Source organism: Pteronotus mesoamericanus, unplaced genomic scaffold (genome assembly GCF_021234165.1).
Source record: "Pteronotus mesoamericanus isolate MK-2021 breed Mesoamerican mustached bat unplaced genomic scaffold, CSHL_Meso_final contig_94, whole genome shotgun sequence".
Lineage (NCBI taxonomy): Eukaryota > Metazoa > Chordata > Mammalia > Chiroptera > Mormoopidae > Pteronotus > Pteronotus mesoamericanus.
The window spans coordinates 52,294,803-52,310,307 of NW_026555285.1; the positions used below are offsets into that span (position 1 = coordinate 52,294,803).

Genomic DNA, 15,505 nt, shown 5'->3' on the forward strand with positions numbered 1-15,505 from the left:
GCGCTCCCCGCACGTCGGCTGATTGGAGCCTCCCTTACCCCACCCTTCCCGCCGCGCTCCAGCCTCCATCCCCCTGGGCTTCAGCTCAACCCGCCCCGCCGCCTTCTCCCCTGGGAGGAAAGAGCCACTTTAGAGCGCCTTAGAGCTTCTCGGGTGGGATAAAAGTGTTCAGGAGCAAGTGGAAACCACTTCATTTCTCGAGGCCTTCGATTTGCGCGGTGCCCGTCCGCTGGTTCTCGCGGGCTACCTTCCGCACCAATAATAACCGAACTCCCACACGTGCGTCTTTCTGCATCTGGCCCCAACGGAAAGCACCACGCCGCGGGCCCTTTAAAAGGATGCGACCACTAAGGCCAAGTGGGGGGTGGGCGAGAGGCCGTCATTGTCCGCACTCCTGAAAGTCATTCAACTCCTCAGTCGCGAGCACCTGCGAAGCGGAGCGCCCCTCGGAGCGGTTCCTGGGGTGCCGCTCGCCCGCGTCCACTCACACTGCGTTCACGGGGCGCGCGGTTCGCTCTCCCCTCCCCCTCTCTTCCCGTGCAGCTGTCCCGGCCGGGGTGGGGGCGGGGTTGTTGTTGTGGCGGGGCGGCCCCGCCCCCTCCTCGTGGCGGCCCCGCCCCCGGGCCTCGCTCGGGCCCCGCCCCACCCCCGGCCCCATCTGTGTGCGCCGGCCGCGCGGTGATTGCATCGGACCGGCTGGGGGCGGCCGCCGCGAGATGGGGCGCGGGCGCGGAGCCCGCGGGCAGCCGGAGCCGCAGCCGCCTCAGTGACTCGGGCGAGCCATCGCCCCCCGCGCCCGCCCTCAGCTCATGCTCACGCCGAGCGGCGGCGGCAGCGGGAGGAGCCGCCGCCCGCGCCCCCGCCCGCGGAGCTGAGGCGGGAGTCCGGCGGGCAGCGTGGGGCCGCGAGGCGCGCGTCGAGCTCGGGGCCGGCGCTCCGGCCGCCAGCGCCGCGGCCGGGAGATGTGCCCGGAGGAGGGCGGCGCGGCCGGGCTGGGCGAGCTCCGCTCCTGGTGGGAAGTCCCGGCCATCGCGCACTTCTGCTCGCTCTTTCGCACGGCGTTCCGCCTGCCCGACTTCGAGATCGAGGTGAGCGGCCGCGCGCGGCGCCCGATTCCGCGCGGAAGGGAGCGGCGCCCGGTGGAGGGCTCGGCGCAGGCGGGCGGCGCGGACCGGCCGGGGCAGGAGTCGGGCTCGGGACGGGGGCGGGCGGCCGCCGCGCGCACCGCGCCTGCTCGGGCGAGGCGGAGCGGGCGGCGGGCAGCCGAGCGCGCTTTTGTGGGAGTGGGACCCCCGCGCTCCCCGGGCTCCGGGAGCTCCGTCTCGGGGCGGCGGGAGCGGCGCGCCAGCTGCCCGCGGGACGGGGCACCGGGCGGGGCCGCGGGGCCGGGCGAGGCGCGTCCCTTCGTCCGCGGGCGCGCCGGGCTGAGTCGGGGCCGCGGAGCCGCGGAGGGAAAGTTTAGGACTCCGTTATTTTTGAACCGCGCTTCTCTCGTCGGAACGGACGGCCCTCCCTCGGCGGGGCCCTGCGGAGCCCCGGGGCCGGCTTCGCCACCATTATCGCTGCAGGAGGGGGCGGCCCTGGCCTGGCCGAAGGCGCTCATGCCCGGGGCTTTGTGAGCGCCGCGCTCAGACCCGGGCTCCTCGCGGCGGGGCGGGTGGCGGGAGAGCGGGGCACGGAGGGGACCCGGTCGCCCAGGCGAGCGGCCATCCCGGCGGCGTTCGCGTCCTCCTTTCTTTTATTTTTATTTTTGGAAGGCGGTGTGAAATATTTGATTGGTCGGCAGGTTGCATCGCGCGGTCGCCTAGCGCAGTCTGCGTAGGAACTTCCCACCTTGTGCCTTTGCACAAAGGTGGATGCAGTCGGTGGGTCAGTTTTCCTTCTCAGTTCCGCCCGGGAGTTCGCCGAGGGAGTCATCAGAATAGGAATCGCCCGGTCGGAGGAGCGAATCGTGGTCGCGGCCTCCCCGCCCCCACCGATCTCACTTTCTGCCATTTTCGGATTGATTTCAGTGCTTTTACTCCCGCTGGATTTTTGGCCTCGCCTTTATTTTTAGATTTTGAGCCGTTCGCGGAGATGCCGTTCGCTTCTCCGATGAGTGGAGTGTGGGAACTTGCTCTGGTTGGGGAGTTAATGAAATCGGGAAAATAAAAAGATCAAAAGGGCCGGGGTGGGAGGATGAGGAGGAATGCAGACTGATACGCCGCGGCCGTTCTCTGGCTGCCTAGTTCCGTAAACTGATTAAAACAATGTGATTACCTCGCGCGCGGCTTCTGTTTTAGGAAGATGGAGTCACTGGGGTATTTTAGGTAGCACCACAGTGTTTATTTGCAAAGTTTGAACGTGATTGTGAAAAGCATGCTTTTCACTAAAAATTTTATTGGGGCGACTTGTTTATATGGATTGGAGAGGAACAGGGCCACAGGAAGGGAAGGTTTGGGAACGCTGCAAGTGGGGAGGGCCTCCCCATTATTGCGGTGACCCTGTGTTTTCCTCCGGTCGGTATGAGATCGTAAGCGGTTTCAATCCTGGGGCTCAAAATGGTGGCTGTTTGTTTGGGAGGTTTGGCCCGAAGCAGCGCGTCTGGGGTGCGGGCTGGGAGCGGCCCAGCCCATTTTCTTCCTTGCAAACCACACGTTTCGGGTTTAGGGGCGCATTCTAGAAGTACCGTGGGCAAACCTACCTTTCAGAGCCCATATATTCCCATTTTGTTGGTGGGAAAATAGAGGTGACTAATTTCGCCCTGTTACGGATACCAGGAGTCATCTATCAATAACTTGCCTTCGGTTGGGAGAAGTAAACTTGATTTCTAGGGATTAGCTACTGTAATTCCTAAAGGAAGTACAAGCTGATCGAGGTGGTCAAATTCGTAGGGGTCACAAATGAGGACTGAGCTGCAGGTGAGTGATAACCGCTTGAGATGGCAGGTTCTGGGGGTGACCCTCCCCCTGTGTGGGTGGAGGGTTTGCTGTTTGGAACTCTCGTAGCAGGAATGGGAATTTGGAGTCCATTTTGGTAACTAGTCACACCTGTATAGCCTTTCCTGTTTCTCAGGCAAGGTGTGGTTTGAAGTGGTTAATGTGAAATTAAACCTAAAATTTTCAGTCATTATCAGAAATTAAAGCTTAAAAATTTATCTTTAGGCTTGTAGGAAATTTGATTCAGTGACAGTGGAGAAGTCACCGAAAACACCACGAGTGTGGAGTCTCTAAGTAAATTTATTTTTACTTGTGTAGGTGATTTTTTAGCCTCACAGGTGATTGTCCTGTCAGTTTGAGAAACCCGGCCTCGGCTGGAGGTCACGATGCCGTGGGAGACCCTTCTTAAGAAAAGGCCACAGTTCTCCTGCGGAGCTGGACCTCGTCAGGCCACGGGAAGGCCTGCAGCCCTCTCGGGTGGCCGCCTTAAAGGTGGAAATGATGGCTAATGCCAAGTGGCCGAAGTTGGGTATCAGCTTCATCGGGAAGCCAGTGTTCACCAGTGGGAACGATCTCATGTTGCTCTGGACCTCCAAGCGGAACCCATGGATTCACAGAAATTCGAGGGAGCAGAATCCTCCAGGCCTTGGGTTCTGTTTGGAGTGAATCAGTCTTGAGAGTGAAGGGCTGTGAGGATTCATGCTGCCGTTCTGCAAGGGGGCAAGACCTCCCCCTTGGAGAGCCGTTCCCCTAAAGCGTGGATATTATTTTTGCGTGTAAAAGAGAAAACTTTGTTCTCTGTTCACGACCCTTGAATGCGCAGCACCCCTCGGAAGAGCCGAGGCGCTGGAGCCCTGCTTCGGGGGCCTGAGTAAGGAAGGCCTTGTATGTCGCCGCCCACCCCCGTACTGGGGCTCTGCACTCATCAGGCCAGGACTTGTGACTGTGTAGGTAATGTTTGAAGTTGTTCAAAATCTCTGACTTTAAAGGTAAAAATAAACATTACGTGAAACTTGAGGATTAAAGCAAAATAGAGGTAAGAGAATTACAGTCGCCACAGTGCCGCCACTCGGGTAAGCGCTGTTAGCGGGTTTGGAGGTTTCCGAACACCGGCCGGCGCCTCTGCCTCGGTGGCTGGGTGTCTTTCTGTTTCCCAGATGCGGGTGTGGAGGTGCAGCTCACAGCGGCGGACAGCAGGCACTGCACTCAGTAGTTGTTGCTGATCTCCCCAGAGATTTAATGCTGATTTTTCTTTTTCCTAGACAAGTTATTTTTGCAGTGAATATAGTGAGGTACTTGACCGAAGTAAGGGGGGGAAGATAGAATCATTGTGCATAATCGAGTCTAGAGTGAATCTTGATGGGCGTGGGGCTGGGAGCGGAAACCCCACTGCAGACACTTTGGGCCTATTTTCTTCGGGGAAGAGACCGGGATGCCTCTCGGTGACGGGTTGAAAACAGTCGTGTAAGATTACCTGAGTGGCCCCTGGATGCTGTAGCAGCCGGGTGACAACGACCTGACGGCCTGTCTGCTTTTCTGTCCTGAGCTCCCAGCCTCCCAGTACCAACGCCTTTGCCTCCTTTGTATCTGCTTCCTGGCTGTGGGGTTTGTGGTTCAAGTCCTCACCGCCGTCAGCGTGGGGATCCGGGCAGTGTTTTGAATGCAGGTTCCTGAAGTCTCCCCTTGTGTTCCCTGGGATCCAGCCTCTCCGTTGAGAGCACCAAGGCACGAATTAGCATTTGTTACAATACCTCATAAAAATCACCGAGGGCGGCTCAGCAGCGCGGCCCTTGGGCCAGGGGCTCCCAGCAGCACGTGTGGGTACACATGTGGGTACGCGTGCGTGCTTTGCTGGAGGGGAGGGACTGCTGCACCCCTCACATCCTGACCCCAGCCGCAGAGGTGGAGAGGCCGTGAATGAGGCGGAAGAAGAAGCTGGCTCTCAATAGGGCCATTGGTTCGTGACACAGGGGGCCCTGGACTAGGAGTCAGGGATCTTGAGCTCTTATTCTGATGGTGCCACTAACTAGCTTTTGTGACTTGGGGCAGGTAGACTTAGCCTAGTGACAAAAGGCACTCGTATGGTAGCACTTGGTACACTTTCCAGATGTCATCTCACTCTGTCCCCAGCCGCCCCTGACCAGCACGGTGGGGTAGGAGTCATCCTCACGTTATAGAGGAGGAAGTGGGAGGTTCAGGAGGCCAAGGCGCTTGCATGTAGACTTTCACATGGATCTCGGGTCCTTCGATGCCAAATTTTGTGCTGTTGCCTCTGTCTCACACAGTCCCTACCTCCGTGTCCTCACTCAAGGACATTTTCTTTTCATTGCTTTTAGAAAGAGAGGAAGGGGGAAGAAAAACACCAGTGGGTTGCCTCCCGAGCACGCTGGACCCGTTCCCCAGGCCTGTGCCCTGACCAGGAATTGAGCCGAAGCCCTTTGGTTACAGGACATGCTCCAGCCAAGCGAGCTGTGCAGCCGGGGTCCTCATGCTGCTTCTCCTGCAGGCTTCATCGTCCGTAAAACGAAGGGCTGGACCGAAACTCCACGGTGCAGATCGGCAGTCATTTGCTCCTTAATAATGTGGGGTACAGGAGATTGTTTTAAAACTCTTGCTTAATTAAGTACAGAAGGACAGGTTCATGACCTCATTTGTTTCTTTCAGCTGATACTTCATGAGCACCTACTGTGTGCTAGGTGCAGTGTGCTAGGCACTGGGGGTGCAGATGGGAACACAACACAGAGATGCCCGCCCTCTGCAGTGGAGGGAGACGGCCGGATGGTAGACAAATCATGTAGCGAGTCGGGGTGGAGGGAGGGCCATGTTGAGGGGGGTTGTTGCAATTTAAGATGGGGCGATGAGGCGCTGCCTGACTGTGAGAAGGTGGTGTGTGAGTAGGCCTGTGGGTAAGTGACTTAGAATGATTAAAAATAAGTGGTTTGCCACAGGAATCTGATGGGAGATGCCACACAGGAAACGTCCTCTGAGGAGTCGGGGCTGGCAGCTTGTCCGACAGGAGAGCCCGAGAGCGGACGAGGCTCGTGGAGGGGCCCGTCTTCCTGTCCCGGGAAACCCCGAGGCGGCAGGAGTGTGGCGCCGCAGTGTGTGTGCTGGGTCCCTTTCTGTTCATGCCAGCTCAAAAGGGGGAAGTCTCCTGTCCTCGTTGGGTCTTTGTTGCAGTGTTTGCTGCCGTGGGAGGCATCCGAGGAGCGCCGGGGGCTTCTCACCTCTGAAGGCGGCCCGGTCGGCCTCCACCTGGCTTTGTGGCGGAAGCTCAGTTTGGCCTTACTTAGCGTTCTGGGACACAGGCTAGGCTGACATACAACTTGGCTGATTTGGGCGCAGCCGACCGGCTGCCCTTTGACCGGGAGAGTCACAGGGCTGGGTTCCTGTGATTTGGAACGCGTCAGAGCAAGGGGAGCGCTGGCGGAAGGCCACAAACCCAGCGCTGGAGCTGGTGTAGGTAAAAGCTCGGTGTGGAGAAACGGAGCCAGCTGCTGACCACAGGGCTTTACGTCCCATGGGTGGGACTGAACATCTTTGCAGCCTGGATTGTGGGCCCCTCTTGTCGTTAGCTGGAGTTGTGGTGGTAGGCACATCACATGTGGTTTCGAACACCCCTTTTATCAAACGGGGCTTTTAAATTGCACGGTTCCTAGGTTTCTCCTGGGACCACAGTGCGGCGGTTCAGGAACGTCCCCAGCACGCACAGCACTGTCGGCTGATCCAGAACATCCCTGACCTCACTGGTTTGGACTTGGGGTGGGAGCCATGTTTAGGTGTGGGTCTGTAAATTTGTACCAAATGAAAGCACAAAACCACGCTTGGTGTGATTGTGGCGTATGTTATGTGAGTTTGCCTTTTCTTATCAGCAAATACGATTCGAAAGTCGCTTTGCGGGGTTGACGATAGACCACCTCCCTCTCTCCAGGGTCTCCCGCCTGCCCTAAGGTGAGAGGTCATGCAGAATTCTGGGGGAGGGAGGTCGTGAGTGACATTGCGTTCCCCTCACTTTTGTTCCTGACATGCAGCACAATACCTCCTTAGAACTTGGAATGAAGTCCCGAGCCTGCCGCTTGCCTTTCCTTCGATGCTGTGCCCTTCAGCGGTCTGCTTGAGCTTTCCGTTCTTTCATATTTCTCTGGGTGCTATTCCTTGGGTGCTTTTCTTATACCTCCTTTACATTAGCCTCTGCCGAATACTAACCCATTTATATGGGAGAACTGGAAAAGTCCCCCTTCCACCCCCCAGTAGTTCTCAGGCTTGGAAAGGCATTACCGGGCGTTGGAGCTCAGGATTCTGTGGGCTGCTTCAGTGCTCCGGGCTCCTCAGCCTCAGCGCGACTGGCGTTTTGGGCCAGAGAAGCCTTTGCTGTGGGAAGCTGTCGTAGCATCTTACAATGTGCAGCAGCGTCCCTGGCCTCTGCGGCTCCAGCTAGTAGCAGCCTCAGTCTCAACAAATAAAAATGTCTCCAGGCATCGCCAAATATCCCTTGGGAGAGGGGGCAAGATTGTCCTGCTTGAGAACCGAGCCTTTAGGGCGGAGGAGGGAAGACTGGGGTGGGGGGGGCGGGCGTTGTATGGGAGGTACATGGTCTGCCTGGGAAGTGGATGAGTTTTTTCTTCTCGTAGCGATTCTCTTCTCTCGGTGCAAACTTTTAGTATTTTTGTTACTAGAAATCGAAGGCAATTAAAGTTGTTCCCAGATGTGCATGGCGTTAGCAGTTGCACATGTTGGAAATTTGGGAAACGTGTAATTTCTTTCTTGTGGAAGGAGAGTGGTCTGGGGGCCGTGGGGAGGGGTGTGCGCGGAGGCCGGGCTGCCACTGCCTGTCAGCATGGCCGCGGCTCTCGACGCGCCTCCTGCGCGCGTGCCCGGTGGGCTGTCGGGGGTTAGTTCTGACCAGGGCGAAAGTTCAGTGAGACCCCGGCCGAGCATGTGTGTGTGTGGGCGCGCCCTGTCCTTGCGTGTGCCTTTGGGGCACAGGCACGTCTCCAATTACAGAAAGTTCATTATTCCATCAGAGTTTCCAATTTAGACCACACCAAGCACAGAACCTTTCTTGATGTCGCTCTTAATATTTTTTGATTTTTCCCATTGGGTGTTTTATAAGTATGGCAAAGCATTTATGGACTCAAATAAATTTTCATTTTGGGTTGGAGAGAAAAAGGTAACATGAGGATGGAAGCAGCAGCCGTGCACCGTGCAGGGCTTGGAGTCCTGGGGGGAGAGGTCCTGTGGAACTCCAGTTGTCATTTAGCTGCAGCTTCTGAAGCTGTCTGCTAGGGACAGTGTCCACCTCAAAGGACATGTCTGCCATCCTGGGGTGCCTGCTCCCCGGTGGCCCGGCTCTGTTTGCTGGGAAGTGAGACCGGCCACACCGGTCCTTCCCCTCCTGCCCCTTGCTGTGCCACCCCCTGGCCCGGGTGGAGGAGGGGCGGAGTGTCCGGCCTGCTCCGGGGAACAAATCCCTGAATTGGTATCGATAGGTAACGGGCAGTGGGTCACTTCGGACTCTGAGGGAAGTTTTCTTCTCCTGGAGGGCGAATGACCCCTCCCGTCGCTCCCACGTACCTGGTTTTGCACTTCATTGTCCATGCACCTGTTTAAGGCGTTGCGTGGTGCGTGTGACGGTTTGCTGCAGTGCATGTTGTGCTCTCCCGCGGGAGGCCCTGAGCCCAGGTGGCCATCGCGGTGGGTGTTGGCTTGTCGAAGCAACGTCTGTTCCTGCGGGTGTCAGGCCGTGGTGGTCGGCGGAGACTCTGCGCCCTGCCTCGGAGGAGCCTTCGGGGGGGCTGCTGCTTCCCCAGGGCGGGGAGCCAGAGTGCGTGCCTGACGGCGCAGTTTGTCACGGAGGCATGTGGCCCGAGAATCAGCCGTGTGAATGGTTGTCACAGCAGACTGGGTACGTCCTTCCCTGCCCTCCCCCCCGCCCCACATCAGTGAAAATAGAGGAAGTAATAGGGTCATGATTGTGCTCACCACTTCAAGTGTTTACCGTTGAACTTTTAAATCACCTCCAATTAATAATTCTGGAGGACAGAGTAAGTTCTTAAAATGGAAAATGCTGTCCTGCAGCCCGGTTGCTGCCAGAGCGGTTTGCTCCTCCTGACTGGTGCCGTTTAACGACCGCCCTTTGCCGCAGTCACGGTGTCCGGAGCAGTGCCCTGAGCACAGCAGGTCTGCTTGCCCAAGAAGGTGTTAAACTAACAGGTCCCCGTCTTCAGCAGGTCTTGTCTTTCCCGGTCCCACTGTCTCTTGTGGGAGACAGTTTTTAGAATCAGTGTCCTGGAGTTCTTTGTTCAGGGGACACTGTTGTGGGGGGGGGGGGTTGAAACTTGCTAGATTATTTAAAAATTAAGAATAACTTAAGTCAGAGTTGGCAGCCAGGGTTACATTAGTTTCAGGGGTGCAGCGCAGTGGTTAGCCATTTCTGTAACTCACAAAGTGCCCGCCCCCCATAAGGCTGGTGCCCACCTGACACCACGCCCAGTCACCCCGACGTGCTACCGGCTGGGTTCCTGGCGCTGTGCCCACTGTTGCTGTGCCCGTTGTCTCTGTGGCTGTTCTGTGGCTGCCAGTCTCCACCCCCTAATCCTTCGCCCCCTTCCCGCAGCCCCTCGGCCCCCTTCCCGTCTGTCAGCCACCGGCTCTCTGTGCCCATGAGTTTCTGTGTGTGTGCGTTGATTCTGTTCATTATACTCCATGTATAAGTGAAGTCAGTGGTATTTGTGTTTCTCTCGTCTTAACTTTTTTTTACCTTTTAATACCCTCTAGGTCCATCCACGCTGTCACTAAGATTTTTTTTTTTTTTTTTATGGCTGGGTAATACTCTTTTGTATATGGGCACCAGTTCTTCCTTAGCAAATCATCTGTCAGTGGACACTTAGGTTACTGCCACAGCTTGGCTATTGTGTATGAAATGTCCTTCTTTGTTTCTTAACAAAGCCTTTGTTTTAGGGTCTAATTTGTCTGATATGAATATTGTTACCCCAGCCTTTTTAAATTTCATTTCCACAAAATATCTTCCCCCACCCCTTTACTTTCATCTCTGTGTGTGTGTCTTTCCATCTGAAGTGAGTCTCTTGGAGGCAGCATATGTAAGGGTCTTGTTTTCATATCCACTCAGCCACTCTCTGTCCTTTGATTGGAGCATTTAACTCATTTACATTTGAAGTAGTTGTTAATAGATAGGGAGTTATTGCCATATTATTCATATTTTTGTTTTTTTCATAAGTCTGTTTTACATTTCTTGTGATACTGGTGTGGTGGTGATGATCTCATGTGGTGTTTTCTTGTCTGGGAAGATCTTTATGTCTCTTTTGATGCTAAATGATAGCTTTGCTAGATAATCTAGGTTGAAGGTCCTTGCTTTTCATCCCCTTGGATACTTCTCTTGCCAATCTCTTCTGGTCTGAAATGTTTCTTTTGAGAAATCAGCTGATGGTCTATCTCTCCTGTAAGTAACTCTCCTGTAAGTAACTGCTTTTCTTTTGCTGCTTTTAAGAGTCTCTCCCTGTCTTTAACCTTTACCATGTTAATTAGGGCGTGTCTTGGTGTGGGCCTCTTTGGGTTCATCTTGTGTGGGACTCTCTGCTTCTGAGATTCGTATGTCGATTTCCTTTTCCAGCTTTGGGAAGCTTTCCAGTATTATTTCTTCAAATAGGTTTTCAGTCCCTTGTTTTTGCGCTTCTGCTGGTACCCCTATTATGTGAAAATTGGTACACTTGATATTGTCTCAGAAGTCCCTTAAACTGTCCTCATTTTTCAAAAAATTCCTTTTTCTGCCCCGTCTGGTGCGGCTCAGTGGATTAAGCACTGGCCTGCGAACCAAAGGGTCACCGGTTCGATTCCCAGTCAGGGCACCTGCTCGGTGGCTGGGTGGTAGGGGGGCACACGAGAGGGAACCACACATGAATGTTTATCTCCCTCTCTTTTTGACTCCCTTCCCCTCTCTCTAAAAATAAGTAAATAAAATCTTTAAAAAAAAATTTTAAAGGTGCTCAGTGGATTGAGCCACACCAGCTGGGGCTAAAAAATTCCTTATTCTTTCTGCTGCTCTGATTGGGTATTTTCTGCTACCTCATCTTCCAGATTGCTGGTTTGATCCTCTGGTTCAGGTGATCTTTCGATTCTCTGAAGTGTGTTCTTTATCTCATAGTGTAATTGTCCTTTCTGACTGGTTCTTTCTTATGTTCTCCATCTCCATTTTCATGTTACCTGTCTCTTTGTTAAAGCCGTCGCTGAGATCACGGAGCCCTTAAAACCAGTGGCAGGGGAACGCTCGCCTCTATTCTCCTTAGCTCTTTTTCTGGCGTTTTGTTCTGTTCGTTCATTTGGGCTGTGTTTGTCTCCCCGTTTTGGCTGCTCCCTGTGCTTGATTCTGTATGTGAGGTGGATCTGCAACCGCTCCGTCTAGGCCGAGTGGCCGTGGGCTGTAGGTGTCCTGTGGGGCCGGGGGTGCTGAGCCGGGACTTCCGGGGTGCCCTTCCCATGAGTTGTGTGTGCCCTCCTGTTGTGACTGACCGGAGGACGAGCAGTGATTGCAGAGGAGAAACCGGTGCTGGGGGCTCACCCTGTGGGTGGACCCGCCACGCGTGGGGCGCTGGGGCCTGCGGCCGCCACCTGGCGGGCGGGGTGGGGCCCGCGGAGGACAGCCGCTGCCTGTGTGGACTGGTTTCAGGGAGGGGCGCCGTGCTGGCCGAGCCGCCACGGCTGGCGGGGTGGCCAGGCCTGTGACTGGGGCGGGGGTGGGGTGGGAAGGGCGGCACTTCTCGTCACAACGAAGGGGTATGACTTGGGGTTTTCCCACTCTTAACGCTGGTGTTGATTTAAGTTAACATGCTGCACAAACCCAGTGACTTTCTTCAGCGTCGTTTCTGAAAGCTTTTTCTCCCCATTTCCTGTGCAGGGCAGCGACCCAGCCCTCGGTGCGCGCTGGGGTTGGGCGGGGGCGTGCGGTGCCTGAGGGCCAGGCCGCCTGTGCCCGCCTCTCTTCCAGGGCACGGCCCAGCCTCGGCACCACCGGCGGTACGTGGGTTCCTGTTTGTTTTTAACCCTCACCCGAGGGTCCGTTTATTGTTTTGACAGAGGCAGAGGGAGAGATCGATGTGAGAGAAACATCGATTGGTTGCCTCCCGATGCGCCCCGACCAGGGATCAAACCCACAGCCGTTCGGTGTGTGGGTTGACACTGCGACCAGCCTGGCCCCTGGCCAGGGCTGCGCTTGAGTTCTGTGATACGCGGCTCCTCGGAGTGACAGAGCTGCCCCGGCCGGCGCGGCTCCTGGGTTGGAGCCTCGTCCCGCAGAGCAGGAGGTGCCGGTGAGACTCCCGGTCAGGGCACACGCCTGGGGTGCGTGTTCAGTCCCTGGTCCAGGCAACTCGATAGGTGTTTCTCTCTCACATCGACATTTCTGTCCTCAACCTGCCTTCTCCTCTCTCTAAAAATAAATGAAAATAAAATACTGGAATTAGAAAAGAGAAACCTCAAATCCCAGTCAGCCTCCCTTCTTGGTGGTTACTAACGTCAAGGTTGCAGAGGCGTGTGTGACAGGGCTGCTCAGCTGCGGCCGCCCTGAGAACTGGGGGTTTTTGTGTTCGGTTGGTTGGTTGGTTTGTATTTAAAGCGCGAGTGGGCGCAACGGTAGTGTGACCCCGTGACGCCGGGGTCACGGCCGCCACGCTCGTGCGGCAGAGGGCGGGGCCGGCGTGGGGGGCGGGGCCGGCTGCGCGAGGCGCCCAGCGGAAGCCGCCTCCTCTCAGGGAGCCTTGTGGAAAGGACGTTGGGCGGCAGCGGGCGGGACTGCACTGCCGGCCACGGTCGCCAGGCTTGTCGTTTTTATTCAGACGTTGAAGACAGTGGCCAAGTTTTAGGCTAAACGTCGTGTGTACCAGATGTTCCTGTCAGATCTGGCATCGGTAGCTGTGACGGAAACAGTGGAGTCAGACAGACGGGTTTTAGCCACTGGAGTGGTATGGGTGTGCAGTTGTCAAGTTAGTGGTGACAGGAAAGCACATGTGTCCCTGGTATTATTTCAGCCGTGGCAGGAATACGCGACCAGCAACGACGAGGCGACGGGGAGGTCAGGTAAAGGTGTCTTTGGCTGCACGCGACAGGGGCCGAGCTGGCAGGGGCTGAAGAACGCTGTGGGCTGCCCTGGAGACACGGCGTCTGGGGACAGGCGGCGCCGGCAGGGGTGGCGGCTCAGCGACCTGTGCCGGTCAGCCCGCAGGCCCCGGGGTCGCGGGGAGGGTGCCACCGCCTCGGGGCGCTCCGGCTGGACGGCAGCGCGGACGCGGCTCGGGCCGGGGACGGAGGGATGGGACAGGGAGCGCTCGGGAGGCGGCGGCGGAGGGGGAACTCAAAAAACACACACCTTTTCCCAAGTAACACATAGGCATTAGAGTGGGAAGAAATCCCTGTTTCTACACGGTTAACGTTTTAGGGTTGCACTGAAGAAGTCGCCCGTAGGACACTCCTGCCCCCTTTTTTCCAAAAAGAAAAACCAGCCTGTTTCCACATTCTGCCCTGTACTCTGTACAGGCAGGGCTCTCTCCAGCCCCCCGACTGTTGGGAGGGGTTACCCCGCCACCCTCGGAGGGTCTGCTGCTCAGTGTTTCTAGCGTCCTGTTTAGTAAAAGGAAAATGAAACTCCAGACTGAGAAATGCAGCCCCCTTTTTTTTTCATTAGAATTATAGATTCACTCTCAACTGCGTGTTACTTGGAACACTTCGGTTTTGAGCGGGTCGCTGCTCAGTGTGGAGAGATCCCGTAAGCCCTGCGGGGACTCTGATCCTTTTGTGATGAGGATTTCTGTACAAACACATAGTCGGGTGTCGATGGGATGTGTACTGTCTAGTGACAGGTTCCCAGGGCCTGGGGAGTCACGGCTTAACAGGAAGGCTGCTTTTTTTGTGTGTTAGTTTGATCTCCCCATGACTCTGCAAGAATTTTGGGAGGTTTACTGGCAGCTCTGCTGGCCCCTTACCCCCGTCTCTCCTGCCTCCTCCCAGGCCAGGTAAACTCATATCCTGGCCGTAATCTCCCGCATCTTGCAAGAAAAGATGCACTGGGGGCATCAGAGTCTGGCTCTTGGGAGTGTAACAGAGGAAGGACAAGGGCTATCAAGTAGGTGTGGAAAAGGAGCCAGGGCGGTGGTCCTGGCCAGAGGCCCCGCTGCAAGCCCACTGCCCGCGTGCGCGGGAGCAGAGGCTGAGGCCCAGCCGGAGGGGGGTGACGGACGCGGAGTCGGGCAGCGTGTCCTGCCGGCGCCCCACATCTGAGGCAGCCCCATGCCCTGCCCCCCAGAGCCTAACGCCTGCTGATTTTACTGTGTGTGTATATTAAATGTTTTACAAATGTGGATAGGATTATATTTCAGCTACTCTCCTGATTCCTGTTTTATTCTGTTAATATTACACGACAGAATGCCTTTTCAGCACATACATTACGACCTTTAACAGCTGCAGAAAATTACGATTAATTTAACCAATCCTCTATGGGTCATTAAGATTATTTTTAGCTGTTTACCATCATAACAGCCACAGGAAGAAGATTTTTTCCCCCCATGGGATTGGTGTTTTTACTCTGAAGCCTGTTTTTTATCTTATATTCCGCGAGGAGAGCCACCGCGATTTGGCACTCGTGGCGGGCGCTGCAGGCCTGCGTCAGGCACGTCTCCTGCATCCCCAGCTCCTCTGCTCCCGCTCCTTGTGGAGCAGCCGTTGATGCGCATCAGTTCCCCTGTGCAGCGTGTGGTTAGTGTGGGTTGTGATGTCATCACCGCAGTACATCTAGTTCACATCCACCTCCTCAGTCAGTTAGTGTTTTTCTTGGGATGAGGACTTTGAAGGTCTACTTTATTAGCAACTTTTACAGTGTTACAAATCCCAGGCGCCGCGCTGTGCATCATGGCCCTGGAACTTAACTTGTAACTGGGGTGCAGCATTTGATCCCTGCTACCATTACCTCTGGGCACCGTGCCCTCGAGGTCCAGCCGTGCTGCTGCAAACAGAAAGGGTTCCTTTTTTACGGCTGAGTAACACTCCATTGTGGGCGCACACGTGTCACGCTTTCTTTTATCTATTTATCTGTCAGTGGACAATTGCTTCCGTGTCTCGGCTGTTGTAGCTGCTGCAGTGAACATGGGGATGCAGGTATATTTTTCAAGACACTGTTTTTATTTTCTTCAGAAGAATACCCTGGCAGATCCATGTTTAATTTTGTGAGGATCCTCCACGCAGCTTTCCACAGCAGCTGCGCCAGGCTGCGTTCACACCCACAGTGCACGCGGCTCCCGTCTCTCCGCATCCTCGCCAGCACTGGCTGTGTGTGGATTTATTGATGACGGCCCTTCTGACAGGTGTGAGGTGGCATCTCATGGTGGTTTTTATCTGCATTTCCCTGATGATTAGCGATGGGGAGCAACTTTTCATGTACCTGCTGGCAGTGTGTGTGTCTTGTTTGGAAAACTCTACTCAGATTCTCTTTTGTGGTCCAGGCTTTCAGTCTGGGGTGGCGCCCTGCATTCAGCTCTCGGGACCCAGCTTGGCTTCTTCGATCCGGGTGGTCCCTCCGTCCTTCC

At 55.8% G+C, this 15,505-nt stretch overlaps 1 protein-coding gene across 1 annotated transcript in view; it reads left to right on the top strand.

Moving 5' to 3' along the window:
- Positions 1 to 824: 824 nt before the first annotated feature.
- Positions 825 to 15,505, top strand: part of LOC129080987 (chromatin remodeling regulator CECR2) — an 89,607-nt gene continuing 74,926 nt past the window's right edge. Inside the window, exon 1 of the mRNA XM_054586583.1 lies at positions 825 to 1,088. Coding sequence (XP_054442558.1) covers positions 963 to 1,088 — 126 coding nt within the window. The 5' untranslated portion in view covers positions 825 to 962. The remainder of the gene's footprint in view (positions 1,089 to 15,505) is intronic.